This window comes from Miscanthus floridulus, chromosome 12 (genome assembly GCF_019320115.1).
Source record: "Miscanthus floridulus cultivar M001 chromosome 12, ASM1932011v1, whole genome shotgun sequence".
NCBI lineage: Eukaryota > Viridiplantae > Streptophyta > Magnoliopsida > Poales > Poaceae > Miscanthus > Miscanthus floridulus.
Window position 1 is genome coordinate 58,185,406 of NC_089591.1, and position 22,173 is coordinate 58,207,578.

The window sequence follows — 22,173 nt, forward strand, 5'->3', positions numbered from 1 at the left end:
GCACACTCATACATACCGTCACACACACATACATTCCCGGCCAGACGCCATCACGTTGCCGTCGCCGCCGTCGTCCAATCATACGTGAGCTAAACCTTAAAAGGAACCCCTCCTTCTTTTCTCTTTTATCCCCATATAGGTTTCTAATCTCCTCCTCCGCGGATCACGCACAAAGCCGCAAACTGACTGAAACGCCATCATAATCTTATCGTATAGAAATGAAGATTAAAAAGCGAGGGCCGGGGGAAAAGGCTTGCCAGTTTCATCGATCGCGTTCCACGTAGGATCGGATCAGTATATACATCGGAGCATCAGGAAACTGTTTGGCCTCGATCCTCTCGCTATCCCTCCATCGGCCCCATGACTTCCCGGCGGGGATGGATAACTTGCGAGGCTGCGCCTCCTCGTCAGGCGAGAGGCGATCCGGATCCGGGGGCAGTTCTCGTGCCACAAGCTTGAGGCATGGCAACATGGCGTCGATCAGTGGCGCGCGTTGGAATCTTCCACCTCAGCCTCAGCCTGCTGGCGCGCGTCCGATGTGACGTGCGCCCGCCGAGCCCGAGCCCCAGGAGAGATAGCTAGAGGATAGCGACGGGAGCTTATTGCCTGGCAGCAAGACACAGCAGGGGAACAGCGGTTTCTTTTGCTAGCCAGCCCGCCTCCTCCTGGCTTCCTTCCTATAAAAGGATCCGGCAGGAGACCCAGCCACGCTCAAGACATTAGATTAGCTCCTGGCATAGGTTCAGTGTGTGTAATTCGTCTCCTCTAGTCTAGTCTAGTTAAAAAGGCAAACCGGCATGCAAAGGCTGCAAGAGATAGTTATTAGTTGATCGAGTCTGCTTGTTGATCTATAGCTAACGATATATAGCTACAAAAAAGAAGGAATCATCTATCGGCAGGCAGGCAGAGGCAGGTAGCTAGTAGGGAGGGACGGATGGGGCTGAGGGAGATCGAGTCCACATTGCCGCCGGGGTTCAGGTTCTATCCCAGCGACGAGGAGCTGGTGTGCCACTACCTCTACAAGAAGGTGGCCAACGAGCGTGCCGCGCAGGGGACCCTGGTGGAGGTCGACCTGCACGCGCGCGAGCCATGGGAGCTTCCAGGTGAGCACACAGCTAGCCCCGGTCATCTCTCTCTATCTCCCATGCATGATGTGCCCTTCGTCTCTCCTGCTCATGGTTGTTGTATGCATGTTCCACGAATCTAAGCTCCCATGGATAGATGCCTCTCGGCTCTTGATCGATGAGGTGTTCATTCCTTGTACGATTATTCGTGTCAGTCATTAGTATTCGGCGGCCGGTTCACCTATTGACAGCTTTGGGAATATGATGACGTTAGCTTAGCGTTTGCTTGCTTATGGAAAATGGAACCAAGCAACGATGTGTGAACTTTGCTGCTGCTGCTGCTGATATGCATGCCTCTATAGCTTAGCATGGCCTTTCCTAATAAAGGTATCTAACATTATTGGTGCCCTTGGTAGTAGCGAGAAGCAACAAAGATAAAAGGCTGCGTGCATCCCATGCATATGGTGCAGAGCGCTGGAACATGCATGCATGTTCCAATTATCTAAATCAAACAGCAAGCAATGGGACGTCTTTTGTGATCGATTTCTGTTCATTACATGTGTTCGTTAAATTCACCGAAATTTGCGTGATCATTTCACGTATATTGTTCTTCGACATTATATTGCTCATGTGTAGGGACTCACCGAACAAAGATAACAGACCACACATGATGATTTTTTAAAGAAAAAAGTACTACAAATAAATCACCAACCATGTATAGGAGTATATAGTTTGGAGCCGTGTTTTTTTTTTCAAAAAAAAAAAACGAGATGTTGATTGGACTAGTCACCTGCTAGTTACGTTGATGCTGTCTCGTACGTACGCGGTACGTGTCGTCAATGTCGATCCTTCTAAACTAATGTTCCATATGCATCTGCAATAATGACCCTTAATCAATATATATTCCATTTGCATCGGGTGTAATCTCTTTCAAGAATAATGAATTAATTGATCATATCCCAACGCACAAGCGTCTCGCTTACTCGTCGCCATCTTGATGGCGCCCTTCAATTCCAGTCCATTTCCTTGCTACGTCACATGAGTAACAGCCACGATTCTTTCTTTTAGTTCCTTCAAAGTTTCACTTTCATCCCGGTGACCGACCGATCCATCACTTATCTCAGTCTCAGACCTGTGTATGTATATACGCATATGCATGTTTTCCTGACGCGTTGAATTAATTAATAATAAATAAATTTGCTGCACTTGTGTATGGTGTCTCGATGGATCGTGTTAGACGCGGCGAAGCTGACGGCGAGCGAGTGGTACTTCTTCAGCTTCAGGGACCGCAAGTACGCGACGGGGTCGCGCACGAACCGCGCCACCAAGAGCGGTTACTGGAAGGCCACCGGCAAGGACCGCGAGGTGCGCAACCCGGCCACCCGCGCCGTCGTCGGCATGAGGAAGACGCTCGTCTTCTACCAGGGCCGCGCCCCCAACGGCGTCAAGTCCTGCTGGGTCATGCACGAGTTCCGCCTCGACTCGCTGCATACGCCACCAAAGGTACCGATCGAGATCGACTACCGTGTGCGTGCGCACGTCAAATCGGCTGCCCGGCCAGCCGCCAAGACCTTCGGTTCCTGTATGTGTTTTTGCTGACTCGATCTTGGTGCGCACGTTCCTGTGCGTGCGTGCAGGAGGACTGGGTGCTCTGCAGGGTGTTCCAGAAGCGGAAAGACAGCGAGCAAGACAACGGCGGCTCCTCGTCGCCGACCTTTGCCGGTGCATCTCAGTCGCAGGGGGTTCTGGCGGACCAGCAGCCCAGCATGATGGACGCGTACGTAGTAGACCAGCCGGGCTCTTCCGTCGGATTGGCACCGCCGCATCAGGAGAACCTGAACCTCGGCGGCGGCCTGGACGCGTTGCTGATGAACGGAGGAGCGATGTGGCAGTACACCTCATCGTCGGTCTTCGATCACTTCCCGCAGCAGGAAGTGAGCAGCTCACCGATGATGGGGCTAGTCTCCAGGGGAGGAGGAGGAGACGGGTGCAGCTTCTACGACAGCGGCTTCGAGGACATGGCCAACATTGGGGGCATGGGGTTCCCACAGGGATGGATGGGCTGAGGACGAACTGTGGAGGCACCAATTGCAAATGCGTACGTGGAGAACGTACGTACTACGTGCCGTCATGGGAATATGGGATGGACTGTGCATTGTGAAGGAAAATGATTGAATTGATTCCATTAGTAGTAGTACCCTCTAGTATTATTGCACAGTAGGTACGTAGTGTGAGGTTAGGTTATTGGAAATTGGTAGAGTGTACCCCAAAAAAAAAACGGAAAGAAAAGTAGAGTGCATATGTGCATAAGATAGATCGATGGTTTGGTTCACCTGCATGACGACAACTATATATATATGTATGTATCTCTTCACTCCTACTATATGTTTTGTAAATCAATATAAATCAATTTAAGTACATGCATGTGTGTGGCACACAAGAACGGTTACTGATCAAGGAGGTGTCATTTTCATTTGCTTCATATGACCATGAGAGAACATACATATCAAGTATAAGTGTTCCTGAATATACTGAAGGTTTTTCTGATTGTTCCAGCTGATTTATTTATTCCTACATTTCTATTGAACTTATTGGTACACGAAAATCACTCTCTTCGGTTTCCTTATTTAATTTGTGGCAGAAAAAATTGCACAACAATAGTTTCCTAGCTTAATTGATTTATCTTTTTCATGTTTTCTTTTTCTTGTATTCTTCCAGAAATACGTAATAACCCGTCTGGCTTTTTTTATATTACTAGCAGCCCGTGGGTTGCAATGGGGAAAAAAAATGAAAACTTATATCTCTACTTAGTTACTAAAGATATGTATATTTTGCATTTAATCCATCTGCAATGATGCAATAATTACATTAGAACATTGATCGTCTATAAAATCACAATTTGGAATAATGCTAGACAAATTAGCAAAATCCTTATGTCCTGCAAAATAAGTAGAAATATATAAACATATATTGTTTTTGAATCAAATATATAAACATATTTAATTATCCATGAAAGAGCGGAAAAGTTCAGTGGAAAAGAGGAATCCCTACAGGCAGCCCGACTCACTCGCTAGGGCCCGCCCTAGCGGCTACGTCCGATTCGCCGTCGCTGTCGCCAGCGGCAGCTACCTCACTAGTGTCCGCCACCTCCTCCCCACCCCTTCTCCTTCTCCGCTCGCCTCCCCACCCCCAACAGGTCGTCGTGGCCGCCTCGCCGCCCGGCCACCACCGCCTCCCACGGTGCCACATGTGCTAGCGGGGTGCAACCTCCGTTGCCGCTTCTCGGTTAGATTGGACAATAAACTGCCCAAAATTTATGTTCATGATTTAATTAATTAGACCATTAGCTGATCTAGATTATAATAATAATAATTTTTATTCTTAATCAAATTACATCAATAATTTAGTAGTAGCAATATTTGATTATTATAAGTATTAGGGAAGGATGAAGGATCCAAAGATCCATAATATTGTGTTTATTATTTATTTTTATGTTTATAAGAAAAATCATGAGAGAATCGAGAAAACAAAAATGACATGCAAAAAATAAGGGAAAGGGCATGAAATGGACCTGATAGTCCAGAAAAGAAAAAAAAAGAGAAAAGGGAGAAGAAAATACAAAAAGAGGAAATCAGAAAAACAGTGGAACGAATACGAAAATGAAAAATGGATCGGATACGTAACTGATCGAGATAGTCTAAAAAGCGAAAAAGGCCGAAACAGACAATGGAATAGGAAAAGGAAAAAAAAACTGAATTTACTATATATAGTAATTGTATTGGGTATGAACTTTTTTGCGTATAAGTATGAACTCTTTGGTTAAACATCGACCATACATAACCCAATACATTTTGGAATCGGAACTCCGTATCGCGCTAGATAAGAGTTATTCTAATTCGTATGGGCACGTGTTATTTATATATATAAGTCTAGATGTAAGAAACTCTTGACTACCGGTAGATACGGAGAGGTGGACGAAAAAAATAGGTGGACGAAAAAAATAGATGGACCAGAAATTTAACCTCTTTATTATTATGTATAGATATAGATGAATCAAGGTAAGGACACAGACGCAGAAACTCTATTTAATAGTAAAATATGTACTATGTTGCGAGTGACTTGAAGAAAATAAATCAGAGCCAATATATCCTGATTCCTGAGTTCAAGACATGAAAACGCAATTCAAGAAAAATAATGCATGGCCGACGCTTATATTTCATGTTTTCGTCGTTTCAATGAGAAAAAAAAGATTACTTTTAATGTAATGCAATATTATATTTGGCTGTATATATAGTTGCATATAGCGCGTGTTTAGTTTCAGGAAGTTGGAATTTGGGGATACTATAGCACTTTCGTTTTTATTTGTCAATTAGTGTTCAATCATGGGCTAATTAGGCTCAAAACGTTCGTCTCGTAATTTCCCACCAAACTGTGCAATTAGTTTTTTTTCATCTACATTTAATGCTCCATGCACGGGCCGCAAACATTCGATGTGATAGGTACTGTAGCACTTTTTGAGAATTTAGGGTGAAACTAAACAAGGCGATACTCGGATCCCTCTATCTTTAAATAAATCAATTTTTAGAGTTGTCTTAATTCAATTTTTTCTAAGTTTGACTAAATTTATATTAAAAAAAAGCGTCAAGAAGTTTCACCAAATAATGCGTGAAGACATTGTGGGAAGTGAGAAAAAAACACTTTTGGCAGGTTGATATTCTTACAAATCTGGGCTCCTCGAATATTTTTTTTAAAAAACTTGAATTTCCAAAAGACAAACGTTGCTATCAAGAGAGAATCAATCTCAATAGCTACGGCCGTCGATCCATCTCTGTATCTTCCAGCCATATGGCCAGGCTATAATGCATGGGAATCTTGAATTTTTGGCGTATGTTATGAAGACCATATGTCCTGTTCCATGTCATAACTAGACAAAATTATATATACACACACATAAAAAATAAAATCCTATGCAAGCTATATATTGGTACATTTGGTGCCACATCTCTAAGCAATGCTGGAAGTATATATGTCTATAGGGCAAGTTGGCATGTGTACTTTGGGATGTTGCAGGTCACCGATTGATAGCTACTCCCTCTATTCTAAATTATAATATGTTTAAACTTTTCTAAATAAAATGTTTTACTATGTATTTAAACATAGTGTATATCTAAAAGCACAACAAAAGCTATGTATCTAAAAACGATATTGCTACTGTGCGGGCGTCCGTCCTGTTCGGACGGACCCCGCATGATGCGACCGATCGCGCCTCGCCTTATCCGACCGTGTCTCGCTCTGCTCGCTCGCGTCCTCCTCCCACTCCTCCACTCTGCTCGCCCGCTCCTCCACTCTGCTCGACCAACCACGCCTCGCTCTGTTCGCCCGCTCCTCCACTCTCCCGCTGCTGGCACGCAGCGCTCGCGCGCCTCTGCCCCTCCCTCCCTCTACGACCTCCAAGCCACCGGAGAGGAGGGCGATGGCGGCGGACTTCCAGCGAGCCGCTCGTCCCTCCCTCTGCGACCTCCATGCCACCTGAGAAGAGGGCGACGACGACAGCTTCCGACGAGGTAGGTGTATCTGAGCCCTCCTCTTCCACCTCCTCCTCTGGATCTGAGCTCTCCTCCTCTTCTGGATCTGGATCTGAGAGACGCCGCAGTGCCTAGGGTTCCGGCGAGCTCTGTTGTAGTAGAATTGTTTTGCTGTTGCAACAAGTAATATTCCTTTATTGCATTAGTCTCTTTTTTTCTGATGCTGCATCTCGCATTGCGCTTTGTTTCTGTTGTTGCAGTATCGTTGTTTTGCTATTGCAACAAGTATTTTTTCTTTGTTGCATTAGTCTTTTTTTTCTGATGTTGCATCTCACATTATGCTTTGTTTCTTGTTGTTGCAGTAGCTTTGTTTTGCTGTTACAACAAGTAATTTTTCTTTGTTGCATTAATCTTTTTTTCTGATGTTGATTTCTCGTATTTGCGCTTTTGTTCTATTTTTGTTGCAGTAGCCTTGTTACGGTGTTGCAACAAGTAATATTTTTTGTTGTATTAGTTTTTATTTTCTGATGTTGCATCTCGTATTGCAGTAGCTTTGTTCTATTGTTGCAGTCGCGATAAGGATGCGACGCACCTAGCGTGGGCAGCGGCGGGGGATGGGCGACGCAACGGGATGGCAGGGGGACGGGGCGGCGCGGTGAGATGGCGGGATGGCGACGCCTATGGGATGGAACGAGTCTACTGTTCTATGGGGCGGCGGGGCGCTAGGTGCTTCCGTTGTTTTGGTCGGAAATCGAAATGAGTCTACTATTCTGGGGGCGGCAGGGGCGTTGTTTCGTGCGTGGGGGCAGGACACTCGGACGGGGCCGGAGGTACGTCCGGACAAGCCCCTGAATCCGGACGTCCGGACGCTAGGAGCGCCGATCTAGAAAACCCAAATAGTCTTATAATTTGAAATGAACGAACTACCATTATATAAAAAAGAAAAAGATCTGGTTTGAGCTTCCATATCTATCTTTAGAGTTCGATTTTAATAACCCTCAAACATCATCAACACTAGCAAAACCATCTTTTTTTACCTCCGGTCTATTGGTCAGTTTAAAAAACATTTTTATTGTTTTCAGAGTTGGTTTTGCGCATGCTACGCCATCTACCAGGTCACCTAGCACAGGCACGTCATCATCACCTCCCTTCTTTTCTTACACCCTTTCTCTTCTACTGTGAGATATGATGCTCTCATCCATCAATGATCTAGAGCGTTGTCGTATTGTCATGTTTCACCTAGATACCTCACGAGGTGGGCCTTGTGTAGGGGCGAATTCATGACTTGTATTAAGGCGTTGCTGCTGCCCGAGTCCAGTCCATTAAACTTCATGTGTGATGAATGTCGCTCCATTGTAACTTTTGTAACTTTGTATTAATTTTTCTTCTAGAGACAAGATAGTTGCCCTAACGAGAGTGAGATTTCTACAAGAATCACAAACCCCTCAGCTAGAATATGAGAATAAAACTCAATATTATTTGTCGCATTGGAGTTTATGGTTTGATTTGGGGATTAAGAATTTGGAATGAGGGGCCATGCTAAACTCCCGTAGGCCAAAGGGCGCAGTCAACTTATTACACGACGCAAGATGGGAACATGCAGTTAGGCATCGATCAACGCGTGAATACATAGGACACTGGTCCTTGGGTTAGAACTATAGGGTGGTCCATGACCCACAAGGACCACCCTATAGCTCCATCACTAACCATGGCGACAGATAATGTCAGGTGGGAAGAGATGGTGGTCTTTTGGTTCAACGTATTAGTCTCGGCTAGCCCCATTAGTCCCGGGTCTAAGTTTTTTCTGGGCTTTAGACGACCTTTAGTCCCGGTTGGTGACATCAACCCGGACTAAATGGTCTACATTAGTCTTGGTTTGTATTACCAACCCGAACTATAGAGCCTTGACCTTTAGTCCCGGTTAGTAACACCAATCCGAACTAAAGGTAGACCCTTTAGACCCGGTTGGTGTTACCGACCCGAACTAAAGGACCCTTTAATCCCGGTTGGTGTTATTAACCTGGACTAAAGGTCCTCCAATGGGCTAGTTCAAAAGAAAAACATCATATCCAAAGTCACATGTGCTGTGTAGGTGGGGTAGAAAGGTGCGCACGAGGCCATGCATGAGGTCTTGTGTTCGAATCCTATGAGCCGCAGGGGTGGAAGGTATTATTTTTTCAGCTTGGGAGGACCTTTACTCCCGGTTGAGGTAACTGGAACTAAAGGACAATGCTTTTAGTCCCGATCCCTACTAAAGCCATTTTTCAACCGGGATTGTTGCCCACTTCTCTACTAGTGTGTCTTGATGAAGTAGGATTAGCATAGGGTGGACGACAACAACAACGGATTTGGCAATGACTCGTCATGACAGATGAAGGAGGGTGGGACTGGGGCAAGGAAGGTTAGTCAACAAGATAGGGGCTGGCAATGGCAACTTCGCCGTTGCGAGTGACAGAGGGCGGGGAAGGGGAGTTTATCACTGGCCTGGCCTGGAAGAAGAGGAGGATAAGGGTCACCGTTACTCAAACATCTCTTTGGTGAAAAAATGTTTTTGGTAGGGGCCCTAGAATCAAAGATCTCAGTAAAAGCAGAGGAGTGGTGGAGAGGATCTTTGAGCAGCAATGCAGCTGCCACATGTAGTGGAAAGGGAGGCGACAGTGAGGTGGTCAGTTGCAAACGCAACCCTGGTTTTTAGGGCAGCACCAACACAGGTACTATTACTAACGATCATAATTTAGAATTCATGTTAACTAACGATCATAATTTAGAATTCATGTTACACATAGATTTGGATTGGTAAAGGCACACATTCTCCTAACGGAAATCAGTGGTCTTCTAATCCCCACCAATCTGTCCACGCGCACCAAAAGTACCTGTTGTCTTTTCCGTTTCTCGTCTTGCTTTCTACTTCACGCGCTTGAACCACACATTTCTGCTATGAGGCATCAGTGACCTCTGCAGACAAGATATAAGCAACCGATTTTACTAGGCATTCGAGAGAGGCATATGGCCACCGTTGAGCTTTTGATCTGCTCAAGGGGGACGTGCGCTGCGGGTGGGGGCAGGGTAGGCGGTGGTTGTCAGTGCATCATCGCCGGAGTCGGTTACAGAATTTATGAGGAAGAAGGCATGAAGGTTGACGTGGACCAATTTGGATGGGCTGTATGCCTGTATGGGCTGAAAATGGTGTTCGTGGGCTGTACGTTCGTCTAACCGATGGGATACATAGGATGTGCTGCGCCTGGTCCTGCCGGCTGCCGCCACAGCCCTGTGCTTGTAGGCCGGACTTGTACGGTGCATGGGCCTCTTCCTCACCAGCGTCGGCACAACTGCACACGGTACATGCATACGGTGTACTATGCTGTATGATGCGTATGGAAAACGACGATGCCGGCTCTCTCGTCTCTCTATCATCTGTTTAGTGCCCCCTGCTGGACGCCTCTTTGTTTGGGCCTGGACACGTCAATTTTTTGGGGGGTGGGCTTTTGTGAGTGCGACAAAGAAACAGGTCTTTAGTAGCAAGTGCAGTCCACATCATCGTCCTCTTCGAATCATCATCTTCATATAGGTATACATGATGCAGACCGAACACATGGTGGTCCTTCCAATAGTGCGAAAGATTTGTCAGTTTTCATTCAAAAACGGAAAAGCAAAGGCATACCATCCATATACGAAAGACAAAGCGAGGCGCCTCTTCAAGATAAGCTGTCCAAAGTTTGTTGCGGGACGTGACACCCCACACACATCAATTCAGTTTCAGTTCACCAGGTCCGTTTCATCCTGATACTTTGTCGCTGCAGCGGTGCCGGTGCAGTACTGCAATTGGGTTGCGCAGACGCAGAGCAGGAACGATGGCGACCAACAAGGTGGTGGACCTGCGGTCCGACACGGTCACCAAGCCCTCCGAAGCCATGCGCGCCGCCATGGCCGCGGCCGAGGTCGACGACGACGTCCGGAGCGCGGACCCGACCGCGCGGCGCTTCCAGGAGGCGATGGCGGCGATCATGGGCAAGGAGGCCGCGCTCTTCGTCCCGTCGGGGACCATGGGCAACCTCGTCTCCGTGCTCGCGCACTGCGACGTCCGGGGCAGCGAGGTCATACTCGGCGACGGCTCGCACATCCACCTCTACGAGAACGGCGGCATCTCCACCATCGGCGGCGTGCACCCCAAGACCGTCAGGAACAACGCCGACGGCACCATGGACATCGACAGGATCGTCGCTGCAATCAGGCCTCCGGGCGGGGGGCTGTATTACCCGACCACCAGGCTCATCTGCTTGGAGAATACACATGGGAAGTGAGTAGGCTGCCGATCTTGCTGGTGAAAAGACATTGTTTTTTATACCTAAAGTAGTATGTTTGTTACTGCTTCTGCAGTTCTGGAGGGAAATGTTTATCCGTAGAATACACTGACAAGGTTGGCGAAATTGCCAAGAGCTCATGGCCTGAAGCTTCATATTGATGGAGCTCGCATTTTTAACGCTTCTGTGGTGAGTAGTAGTAGTATGGTGTCTTTGTTCAGTCTTCTGATATCAATTTTATAGAGGACTGAGGTCTGAAATAAACCATATATCTTAAGTAAGATGTATATAATTTGCCTCTTCACTTGGAAACTTTAGACATCTGTGCATGCGTCCTAGCCTCTTAATCCATTATATCGTTGTGCCAGGCACTTGGAGTTCCTGTGGACAGACTTGTGAAAGCCGCGGATTCAGTTTCGGTATGTTCCAATTTTCAGAGCACTATGCTCAGCTACTCTACTTATATGTGAATGGACTATAGATACATGTATGATAGTGCTTCTATTTCTCTTTGAAACTTAAACTTCAGGTATGCCTGTCTAAAGGTTTAGGCGCCCCCGTTGGATCAGTTATTGTTGGTTCAAAGGCCTTCATTGACAAGGTGTGGTCATTTGTGTTTCTAAGTTTAAACCGCTGCGTTGTGTAAAAAGAAAAGAACTGCAAAGATCTGCAAGTTACAATTGCAATATGAACAATACCTTCAGGCCAAAATTCTCCGAAAGACGCTAGGTGGTGGAATGAGGCAGGTTGGAGTTCTCTGTGCTGCATCTCATGTTGCCGTTCGCGACACTGTGGGAAAGCTTGCGGATGACCACAGAAAGGCTAAGGCTTTGGCAGGTTTATTTTTCTCTTTTCTAAAAAAAAACTTAGTGACAATTGGCTGTACGCTGTTTGAGGCCGGAATTTTTCACTTTTCTAAAAAAAACGGTTTATTTTCCCCGGAATATTTGTTTCCCGATTTTTTATCCTACTTAAAAAACGAAAAAAAAGTAATACACTGTTCCATTGCATTTTCTAGAAAACAAATCGCAACCATCATTGACTTGAAGTCCTGAACTTGTCACTCTTGTTCATTTGACTAGAGGGACTGAATAAAATTGAACAGTTCACAGTGGATTCAGCTTCAGTCGAGACCAATATGGTCAGCCTCCTACATTATTTCTCATTATCCACTATGCTTTGTAACTGTAAACGTCCCATTTGTAACATACCAATGCTTTGTAAGGTATTCTTGGATATTGTGGATTCACGCATATCATCTGCCAAGTTGTGCCAAGTCCTGGGAACGCACAATGTGCTTGCAAATCCAAGGAGTCCAAAAAGGTGAAGTTCCTTTGCTGTTTAGTAGTTTTTAATAAGATTAGCATGTCAAGTATTTTTCTAATAAGATTTACAATGTACATTGTTTTTAAATATGATTTAAAATTTTCAATATCTTTGTTGATGCTATATATCATATTACCATTCTTCTGGACTTTCTGGAGTATTACCATTACTAACTTCACTGAGACTACCAAAATTAGCAGTCGTTGAAACCCAGACATATGACGACTTCCTTTATTTATGCAGTGTCAGGCTTGTCCTTCATTACCAAATTTCAGATACCGATGTTCAATATGCACTGACGTGTTTTAAGGTAGATATGCAAAAGCTCACGCCGTTTCTACTTTTAACTATTACTGTTCTGGTTCGTGTGTGGCAGTGTGAATGTCACTGATACGATTTTATGTTTTCAGAAAGCTGTTGAAGAGCTACTAAAGGGCAGTACTGAATTCGAGCATTTGGCAGATACTACTACCAAGAACTCCTATGGGCACTAGGACACCCTGATTCATCAGCTCGGTGGCCTTGCTTGTCTGTAATCAACTCGAAGATATTGTAGCCACAACAAAAATTTGCTGAATAAGTGTTGCTTTTCACTCATTTCTCGGATGTGTTCATTCTTGTGCTTTCTGTCTGTCTGCGCAGAATTGCCTGATCCTTTTCACTTCCTGGTAAGATGGATGTGGTGAAATGAAAATGAATAGCAGCCTGTTCGCTTGCTCGTATACGATCATGGATTATAAGCTGGAATAATATTTTTTTTCTCTCACACCAAACCAGCCAGCAGTAAATAATTCACGATCGTTTACGGCCTGCCGAACAGGCCTGTAGGTCTTTCCCTAAAATGAAAAGGTAAATATGGCAACAGAAGGAAAAGATTTAGAAAAGAGCCTAGTAGTACGCAGAGAGGGAAGACAATGAAAAGCAAATGTAAAACCCAAGCATTTTTAATTCAAAAAAAACCCAAGCATTTCATTGCAAATGCTGAAAATATGGCAACAGAAGGAAAAAGATTTAGAAATGAGCTTAATGGGCCGAACCCTTGGAATTGCTCTTTTCTGCCTGGATAAATAACATATGGAGCGAGGATGGGTTCGAGTTTGGGCTTTATGCTCGACACAAGCTTTAATAACCTGTCCCCAGTCGTTTAAGACTTTAAGTCTCGATTTTATTTTACATCGTTTTGATTGGTTTTTTATTATTGGTGCCATCGCAATTCTTTGAGTTTTGAAAACTGCCATTATTATTCACCTATTTGAAAACATACCATTACAATTCATGCCACTTTCTACTCCAGTGAAGACACTAGACCCACCTGCACTGCTCTGTATATTCGTATAGACAAAAATGCCCCCTCGTCTCCTCCCACTCAATGACGCGTGGATCCTACAGGTCAGACCCTTCTTCTGTCTCTGGCCAACTCCTTCGGTCCCCTCCTCTCCAATGGCGACGCCCCCGCACCCATGACAGCCATGGTCCTGCTAATGCCATGGCGAGGCGGCCTCCTTCGATAGCTGCCATGGCGAGCCCGCTGCAGCCGCTCGCGCTCGCGAGCCTGGCCTCGCGCCATGGCCACGCGGGAGCTCCACCCAAGCTTCTCCCGACGCCGGCAGCCATGGCCCGTGGCTGCTTGTGCCTCACAGCCGGCACCGCCGCCCGCCGCTTTGCTCGCGCTCGTGAGCCCGGCCCCCAGCCATTGCCGCGCGGGAGCTCCGGCCAGGCCCTCTCCCCGACGCTGGAAGCTGACCCGCAGCCGCTCGCGCCTTGCCGCCGCTCTTGCTCGCGAACCCAGCCGCCAGCTGCAGCAGCTCGCGCTCGCGAGCCCGGCCTCCTGCCATGGCCGCGCGGGAGCTCCGGCCAGGCCTTTCCCCGACGCTGGCAGCCATGGCCCGCGGCCGCTCGTGCCTGGCTGTCGGCGCCGCTGCTCCTGTTCGCGAGCCCGCCCGCCCGCTGCATCCACGTGCGCTCCGTGCAGCCGTGCACAACTGTCCCAGGTGTACGAGCGCGCCGGCGGCCGCGCGCAGCTGCTGTAGTCGAGCGTGCAGGTGCCTCAGCTGCTGGGGAGCCTGCTGTTCCTGGTCATCGACGAGCGCGGAGGTGAGGCCGAGGAGGCGGGGCGGCGCCGACAGGAAGGAAAACCACCGTTGGTAGAGGAGATGAAGGGGATGACGAATGGAGCCCACCCGTCAGTGAGTAGAGTGAGGGAAGTTGCTGAGGGCAATATCGTCCATACAAAAATACTTGTATTCTCTGAACACTGCAGCTGGGTCCAAGGCCCCTAAATACGTATAGCGTGGCATTTTCCAAAGAGAGAGGGAATTGTAATGACGCTCTTCACAATAAGTGAATAGTAATAATACTTCTTTAAACTTTAAAAATTACAATGGCACCAATAAAAAAAAACCTTTCGATTTAGGGGTTCAGGAAAGGTTTATCATTCAGGAAATGCTACCAGCAGCAGCAGGTATGAGTTCTATCTTTACCACACCAAGGCCCAGTTTAGTTGTTGAAAATTTTGGCAAAACAATACTGTAGCATTTTTGTTGTTATTTGGCTATTAGTGTCCAATCATAGTCTAATTAGATTTAAAAGATTTGTCTCGTGATTTTGTCTAAACTGTGTAATTAATTTTATTTTTTATTTATATTTAATGCTTCATGCATGCGTTAAAGATTCAATGTGACAGAAAATCTTGAAAAATTTAGCGTTCTGGAGGAGAGCTAAACAGGCCCCAGACCCTTTGTCGTCTGCCGATGCCTCCAGTACAACTACCACATGTGGTGTCGTTTGTGAAGATGCTCTTCGTTCCTGTAGCTCCTTCAGTTGTTCACGCACTCCTCTCTGCTGGCCATGGCACCAGGACAATTCTGTAGTCTAAGCTACGCAGGATGCACGCACCGCTGCGCCCTACGGCCCTAGCACTAAACAGGAGCGTGCTACGCACCCAGAGCAATGTCAGCGTCCAGCCTTCGTTTTGGCTGGATTGGCTTATAAGTCATAGACGACTAAAAATACTGTATGGACTGATTAGATGTGAGAAAAAAATATTGATTAGCTGAATAAACCATGTCAGATACATGTAGTTATAGGCAACAGGCTGTCATAGGCATTGTGCTGGCTGCACACGTACAGTACAGACGCTGCTATCTGGGGCATTATTGGATGCTGGGTTAGGCCACGCTCACGCAAACACCCTTGACCAGGCGTCCAGGCGACGAGCGGGATCTATGTGTTTAGATGCCATTCCAAATTCCTAAATTTTTTTATTTTTTTTTCATCACATCAATTTTTAGCCGTTTGTATGAAGTATTAAATGTAGGTAAAAAAAAATAACTAATTACACAGTTTAGTTGGAAATCACGAGATGAATCTTTTGAGCCTAGTTGGTCCATGATTGGATAATATTTGCCAAATAAGACAAAAGTGGATACTATTCATCGGGTTTAAAAAAAAATTTGCAAAGTGAACAAGACCCTAGCCAGACGATCCAGGCAGAGGCGACCGATGCAAACGGCCGCGGCCGCGGCCGCGGGGCCGCCTGCGCGCACGGACGACGGCACGACAGGTCGGCAGTGCCTGTGTGCCTCGGCGTCACAGCCGGAGCCCACCACGCAGCACAGAGGTGACGGGAATGGGGCACGGCGGGCGACGAGACGCGTGCGTACAAGTATCGTGACGAGACGAGATCACGAGGGCCTAGTTTAGAGTGAGGTTAGGAATTAGTATTTGATATCGTAGCATTTTTGTTTATATTTGATAATTATTATCTAATTATGGTTTAACTAGGTTTAAAAAATTCGTCTCGTAATTTATAATCAAACTGTATAATTAATTATTTTTTTATCTATATTTAATACTTTATACTTGTGTATAAAGATTTGATGTAACGGAGATAGAGCCAAAAAAGTTGCAATCTAAAAAGGCCGAGGAGTCGAGGAGGCGCCGACGATCTCGCTGGCGAGGGCGCGGGGCGCACCGGCCCCGCGCTGGCGCCCGCCGCCGCGGAAACAGTCGTCTCCCTCTCATGGGCCATATGTGCTGGTTCGGCCGTTTAGCTAGGCCCGGGCCCGGGACGGTTCTGGCCTTCTAGGCCCGCCCACCCGCGCGCGGTTAGATAACGAGGAGGACACGGGTAAAACTGCTGGGCCGGATGCATGCATTTGCATGGAGACGGCAGACCTATCTCAACTCAAGGCTCCACTCAAAAAAAAAAAAAAAAACTCAACTCAAAGGTGTTTCTAGTGGTGAGGAAACTATCTCTATCAATCAAAAAACAGATCAGCAGATCAACTGAATCCAGACATGCATGATTGGTTAGCATGTAGCATAAAGGCGATTGTGAGTTCACTTCACCGGCTCCAGCTCCTTCAAGGATGCTGTAGCAACTAGCAAGTAGTAGCATGCAGCTTCGAACCGCTGCTGGTCTCCGGACTAGCTAGCAGCTCCGGCGAAACTCGACTGGTGTTTTCTGTAGAATCATGTGATCGTGTCTCGGCAGGTCGTGCTGCCCAGACAGCACTGAAAGTCAAGGCGCGGTCAAGACTGATGTCGTCCGATCTGTCTGCGCGATTGATGAGATGAGATGCTTGAGAAAGAAGAGTCAATGGCCCTATTCGTTTTGCAGAGAAGGCGTGAGTAAAAATACTGTTCACTGATTTATTGTGAGATAAAAACATATAAGACCAGGCCAACAGGGCCAATGTCTGTATGACCGTATGTAGGAGTACATGTACATGCAGACTGGTCTTTTATTGGACAGAGAAAGGGAACCTCCAGTTCACTACTTCCCGGCCGGCCGGTAGTCTCCAAAAAGCACGAGAACAGATGGCCATGCATCGTCAGCCCATCACCGAGTGATCACCAAGCTAAGACACCACACAGGGCACGGAGGCACCGAGTGATTAACTGCCTGATTAGCCGTCTTTCGAAACGTCTAGGAGCGCACCTAGAAAGACTTCCACGCTAGACCTCCCATCATCATGCTCTCGAATTTGCTGTAGTACGACAGCGGCTTTTCGCTTCTGCCGCAGCTTGTTCGGCTGCTCCACTCCTACCAACTTGTTCGGCTTATTCTTTCTCACAGAATACTATTAAAATAAATCGAAATCATAGCCGGATGGGGCCATGACCTTGTTTAATTTATTAAAGGAAACAGACCAAAGAATACAACTATATGATAGCTACGCTGGTTAAAATAGTTTAAGTTTGATCAAATTTAGAGTAAATAGAATTCACATTTATATCTCTAAATCGGTTTATTACAAATATATATTTCGTAACTTACTTTCACTCAAAAAATGGTACTTATTTTATATTATAATTGTTATTATTTTTCTTAAAACTTTGGTCAAATTTTAAAGTATTTGATTCCTCAAAACATGAGAATTGCATTCTTTTCTCGATGGAGGGGGTAAAAACAAACCGTGAATAATGTTTACATACAATAGTGCTGAAGGTAGTTTTTGCATCTTTACATGTGGTTTCGCAAACCTCCGGTGTCAAAGACCAATGAAAATGGTGATGTTGCACTAGCGTAAGAACCGCCAGTATAAATCCATTTACAGTGACAATTGACACAACCTCCTTCAAAGAAATGAAGATCAAAACATTTCCCTTATATTTTGCAATTTCTGGACTTCCAAGGATGCCAATAATGGAAGTTGCTTGATCTATACAGTTCTGGTCAGGAGAGGAAAAAGGTTATTTATAGAGTTTATTGTACAGGTGGTGGACTAATATAAATGGTTTTACACTGACAGTATCCTTAAAAAATCGCCTGTGTAAATCATATATGTACACTAGTGGTTTACTTAACACTACCTCTAGTCTAGAATCCATTTCACTGGCGATGTTCTTAAGTCGTAAATATATGATATAGACATGTGGTTTTCTTAAAGATACCATCAATGTAGGAGTATCTAAGCTGGCAGTTCATAGCCATGGGCCCACACATCTTATTCTACTAGCGCCTGCTCTTTTATGATCCACTTGTGAAAAAAATAGGCATCAACAAAAAACCGTTTATGAAGTGGTAGAAACTCTTCTTATATCACTTTAACCCCAAAGGTGAATCAAGCAAGAAATATTTCATACTTTAGGCCAATTTTTTTGCTAAATTCATTAATCAAATTGATCACAAAACTTTGGGAAATAAATAGTCTATGATCAGAAATACCAAGTCTAATTCACAAAAATCAGAATGGGTTCAGTAAGTCAAGAACAATTCAGGGGTAGTTAGCTTGGGCATTTGAATACTTACATTTGAATACCTTGCCAAGAAAGATATCATCATCTTGACAAGGTGGAGCACCAAGCAATCATAAAATTAATGGAGAGTAGGGCTTTTGGACAAACATGGATTGGCTGGATTTAATCAATTCTCTCATCAGGTGTAACACCCTCGGTGTTACACTGTACAGTCTTTTGCTAAAACACTGCATGAGCATCATACTTATGTGTAAATGTGTGTAATATACGGTGTAAAGCAATATACGTAACTTGAAACGTTCATCAGGAAATGCAAAACGAATGTTATGTTTTAGGTCGCGTTATATCACTTTGGGTTCTAAATGAATTTTTATTGAAAGAAAATGCTATAGAACGCATAGACGAAACTTTGAAAAAGTTTGTAGTACAAACTTCGTAGGCGGCGGTGAAATACTTGCGGTCGAGAATGGAATTCGCTAGCTAGCATACTTGATAGCTTGGAAATCGAATTCGACGCGAAACTGATAAGAACTTAGTTGAATTTCTTAAGTTAGAAAACGCTTCGACGAAGCTAAGTTCGGGAATTTTTGCAGGCGAATTGGATTAAGAAGTAGTGTAATTTCATAGTTGGTTTTAGTAGTTTGACATACCATCTCGAGCGTAAAATAAGTGTTGTAGCTACTGGATCATTGGGTTGTAGTTTTGGGGAGCTTTAAAAACCGTGCATGGCATGTTGCCCTCGAATGCTGCGTTTGGACGCAGTCACCCCCATTGCCTCGGCTCAACGCGCTGTGGTGGTTCGCCGACGCGCACGCACATGCACGTCATACGCGTGCCACCGCGTTGATCGGGCCATGCCACTAGCTCCACACTGCGGGCTACTGTCATCCGTTGCCACGCCCTGGCTCGCGCTCACGCTCGCGCATGCATGCACGCCGCGCTCGGTGGGTCTGGCCGCTCTGCCACCACCGCTGCTGTCGCGGGTGCTATGTCCTGGTCGGTCCGCTGCTATCAGCCTCGTTGTGTCCTCACGCGGCTATCAGCCTTGGTCGCGAGCGCTGGGTCGCCCGCGTGCGCTCTCACCGCCTACATCGCTGCGTCATCGTCCCATCACCATGCTGCTGTCGCCCGCTTCACCGTGCCGTTGCCTGTGCTGCGTTACATCATGTCAATGCGCTGCTGCTAGTCCTGGTCACAAGTGCTGAGTCGTCGTGTGTGCAACATTGCTCGCGTCGTGTCCGCCTGAGCTGCTGCGTCGACACATGGCCGTGTCATCGTCGGCTTACAAGTTAATGCGCTGCGGCCGCTCGAGCCATGCCAACTCATATGAGCACGTGTGTCTCCCCTGTGTGTGCCCTTGTCCGTTGCGTTTGCGTGGCGACAATCGCTCTGCGCCCCCGGTCACCTCTGCCTTTAATGGCGTCACGCCAGAGTCGCCTGAGCCGCGCCAAGGACAGCTCGCAGCGCCGGTCAAATCTATGTAATTGTGAGCGCCAAAGGATTGAGTAGGAACCCAACTACGCGCCAAACCCTCCCACTGTTGCTGCTAGTCAGTTCGAGCCCCAATTTAATGATTCCTTCGCCGTTGTCCATCTTAAGACCCTACGGTAGCGCCCGTCTAATTCACCTTACCCCGCCCACCTCCATCCAATTCATTAGCATTGTGTCTTTGCCCTATTCCCCTCTATCCTATGCACACCCCAAATTTCCGTGCGCGCGCGTGGCCAAACTCACTTGGCTTGTCTCCGGTCAATCCACCACGTCTGGTATGTTCGGGGTGAGTTGCTGATGCCCTTTCTTGAGCTTGTTCATGTGGTCTGTGCCCTGGCTCATGGGAACGTGGCCACCATCATAGGGAGGAGTCCATCGTCGTGGAGGGAGCTCGGGACAGCATCTTCGTTCACCGCTTCGCCGCCCATCGCTTCGGGTTTACATCTAGGTGAGCATTGGCTCGCATTTGGGGACGGAGAGGGGCTAGTCTGGCCAGCGTAATCGCCCGGTACCAGCGCCGCCGCGCCAGTGCATGCGCGGTTGCCCGAGGGTATCATCGTTGCGAAGACAGGTTGTTCCGAGGGCTTATCTACGAAGTAGCTGACTATAGGAATAGTGTCATGGGTCTCAGGGTGATTCACCGGTAGGTCAGGGACATTTTTGTAAAATAGTCGAAGCGCGCGGGCCTCCCCGTCGTGGGCCGCCGTCACACGGGTGGGCCACGCCTACGTTGGGCCATGCCAGTGCTTCGCGTGAGCGCGCGTGTTGCGCCAGACTAGGCCGAGCCGTTCGCGCTTTGGGCCACACGGTGGAATTTGGTTTTCTATTTTCCAATGAATTGATAATTGTTTATTCAATTTAGTTTTGAGCTGAACTTTGATAATTTGTAGTAAATCTTATAGATGTCCAAAAATAGTGAAACAAAATTTGTTATGTTCACAAAAATACTATCTATCTGTTGGTGTAGTTACTTTATAGTTAGCTATGATAATGATAGGTTCATAAATTCAATTTAGAAAGCTTAGTATTATTTAGCTTAATGTTTGTAGGAATTTCTGTGGCAAATTGATGATAGCTTTAGCCATGAAATTTTTATAGTAGGATCACTAGATTATTATGTACTCACTGTAATTTTTGTAGCCCTAGGGTAGGTTAATAAATAGAGTAGCTAGTATCCTTGTTTATTATATATAGAGTAAATCGGTATTAAGAGTAAGAATACCTTTAGTTGCGAAGATAATATATGTCGTGTGGCATGCTTGTTAGTGTTAACAGTAGGTAACTTAGCACCTTAGTCGGTAGAATGAGCTTAGTAGCTTGATTGATGTATTTTTATTTTAAGAGTTACTGTTGCCATATTACTAAGTGTGGCATCATTATTTCATGCATGTAGATCACGAGTTGGTAGAGTTCATGCCCGTGGACGAGCAGGACTATGAGGAGGTTACTGAGGAGTACGATGAGGAGATCCTTGTGTAGGAGGGAGCCCCGGAGCCGTTCGGTGCTGATTTTGTTGACCCACCGCCTACCCAAGGCAAGCCCCGGTGCATAACCCCTATTTTTGAATGATTACTGAATATATATATATATATAATGTGCATTTATGTTATAGGTATTTTATGGAAACTACATCCATAAATATATCTATCTATGAGTCCTACTTGTATAGGTCGAGTAGCTGCTATGCTCAGGATTTTGGTAGCGTGAGTAACCTATCGTTACTCATAATAGGTGATAATTATGATCACTCATGATAAAATAGTGGAAAAGAAAAATGGTGACTGGGTAGGGATAGGGTTTGGGTACTGGTGGGTGTAAGAGGTTGTGTCATGTGGCCAACGGGGCATAGCTTGGTTACACTTTTTCCCTGTCTATGTCGGTTAAGGACTGGCCGTTGCAATGGACGCTAGGCAAGTCACAGATTTATTATCAAGAGCACATATTTGGGTATAGGCGTAGGGAAGACTTGTTGCTCTCTTGTCGTAGGTTCTGGCTCTTTCCGGATCGACTAATTGGAGGCGAGGATGGTGGAGGTCCTTGCACCGCACTAAGTCTAGGACTTAGGAGCGGAGGCTTGGAGTCCAAGTTTGGATGGGGACCTAGAACCCGGGACAGGAGGGTGATGGGTTGGTCCTGCTTGTGTCTGGGATATAAGTGGGACGTGTGTTTTTAGGATACCCAGCTGGGCACATTGATTCGCGAATCGCTGCCGAGTCGGTAGGACGGAGGTCTTAACTCTAGCATCGTAGTAAGAACTAAAAG

At 46.2% G+C, this 22,173-nt stretch overlaps 1 protein-coding gene and 1 pseudogene across 1 annotated transcript; both read left to right on the forward strand.

The window, feature by feature from the left end:
- The first annotated feature begins 700 nt into the window (after window positions 1-700).
- LOC136497323 (protein CUP-SHAPED COTYLEDON 1-like) lies at window positions 701-3,504 on the forward strand. The gene is made up of 3 exons (XM_066493114.1): window positions 701-1,103; window positions 2,302-2,567; window positions 2,702-3,504. The coding sequence occupies exons 1-3, from the start codon at window positions 935-937 to the stop codon at window positions 3,128-3,130; spliced, it is 864 nt and encodes a 287-aa protein (XP_066349211.1). The 5' UTR covers window positions 701-934; the 3' UTR covers window positions 3,131-3,504.
- Window positions 3,505-10,313: 6,809 nt separating this feature from the next.
- Window positions 10,314-12,813, forward strand: LOC136497136 (low-specificity L-threonine aldolase 1-like; annotated as a pseudogene).
- The last annotated feature ends 9,360 nt before the right edge of the window (window positions 12,814-22,173 follow it).

Coding starts and splice junctions, on each gene's coding strand:
- LOC136497323 (XM_066493114.1), top strand. CDS start 935: ATGGGGCTGAGGGAGATCGAGTCCACATTGCCGCCGGGGTTCAGGTTC. Junction 1,104..2,301: donor CGAGCCATGGGAGCTTCCAG/GTGAGCACACAG, acceptor GGATCGTGTTAG/ACGCGGCGAAGCTGACGGCG. Junction 2,568..2,701: donor CGCTGCATACGCCACCAAAG/GTACCGATCGAG, acceptor GCGTGCGTGCAG/GAGGACTGGGTGCTCTGCAG.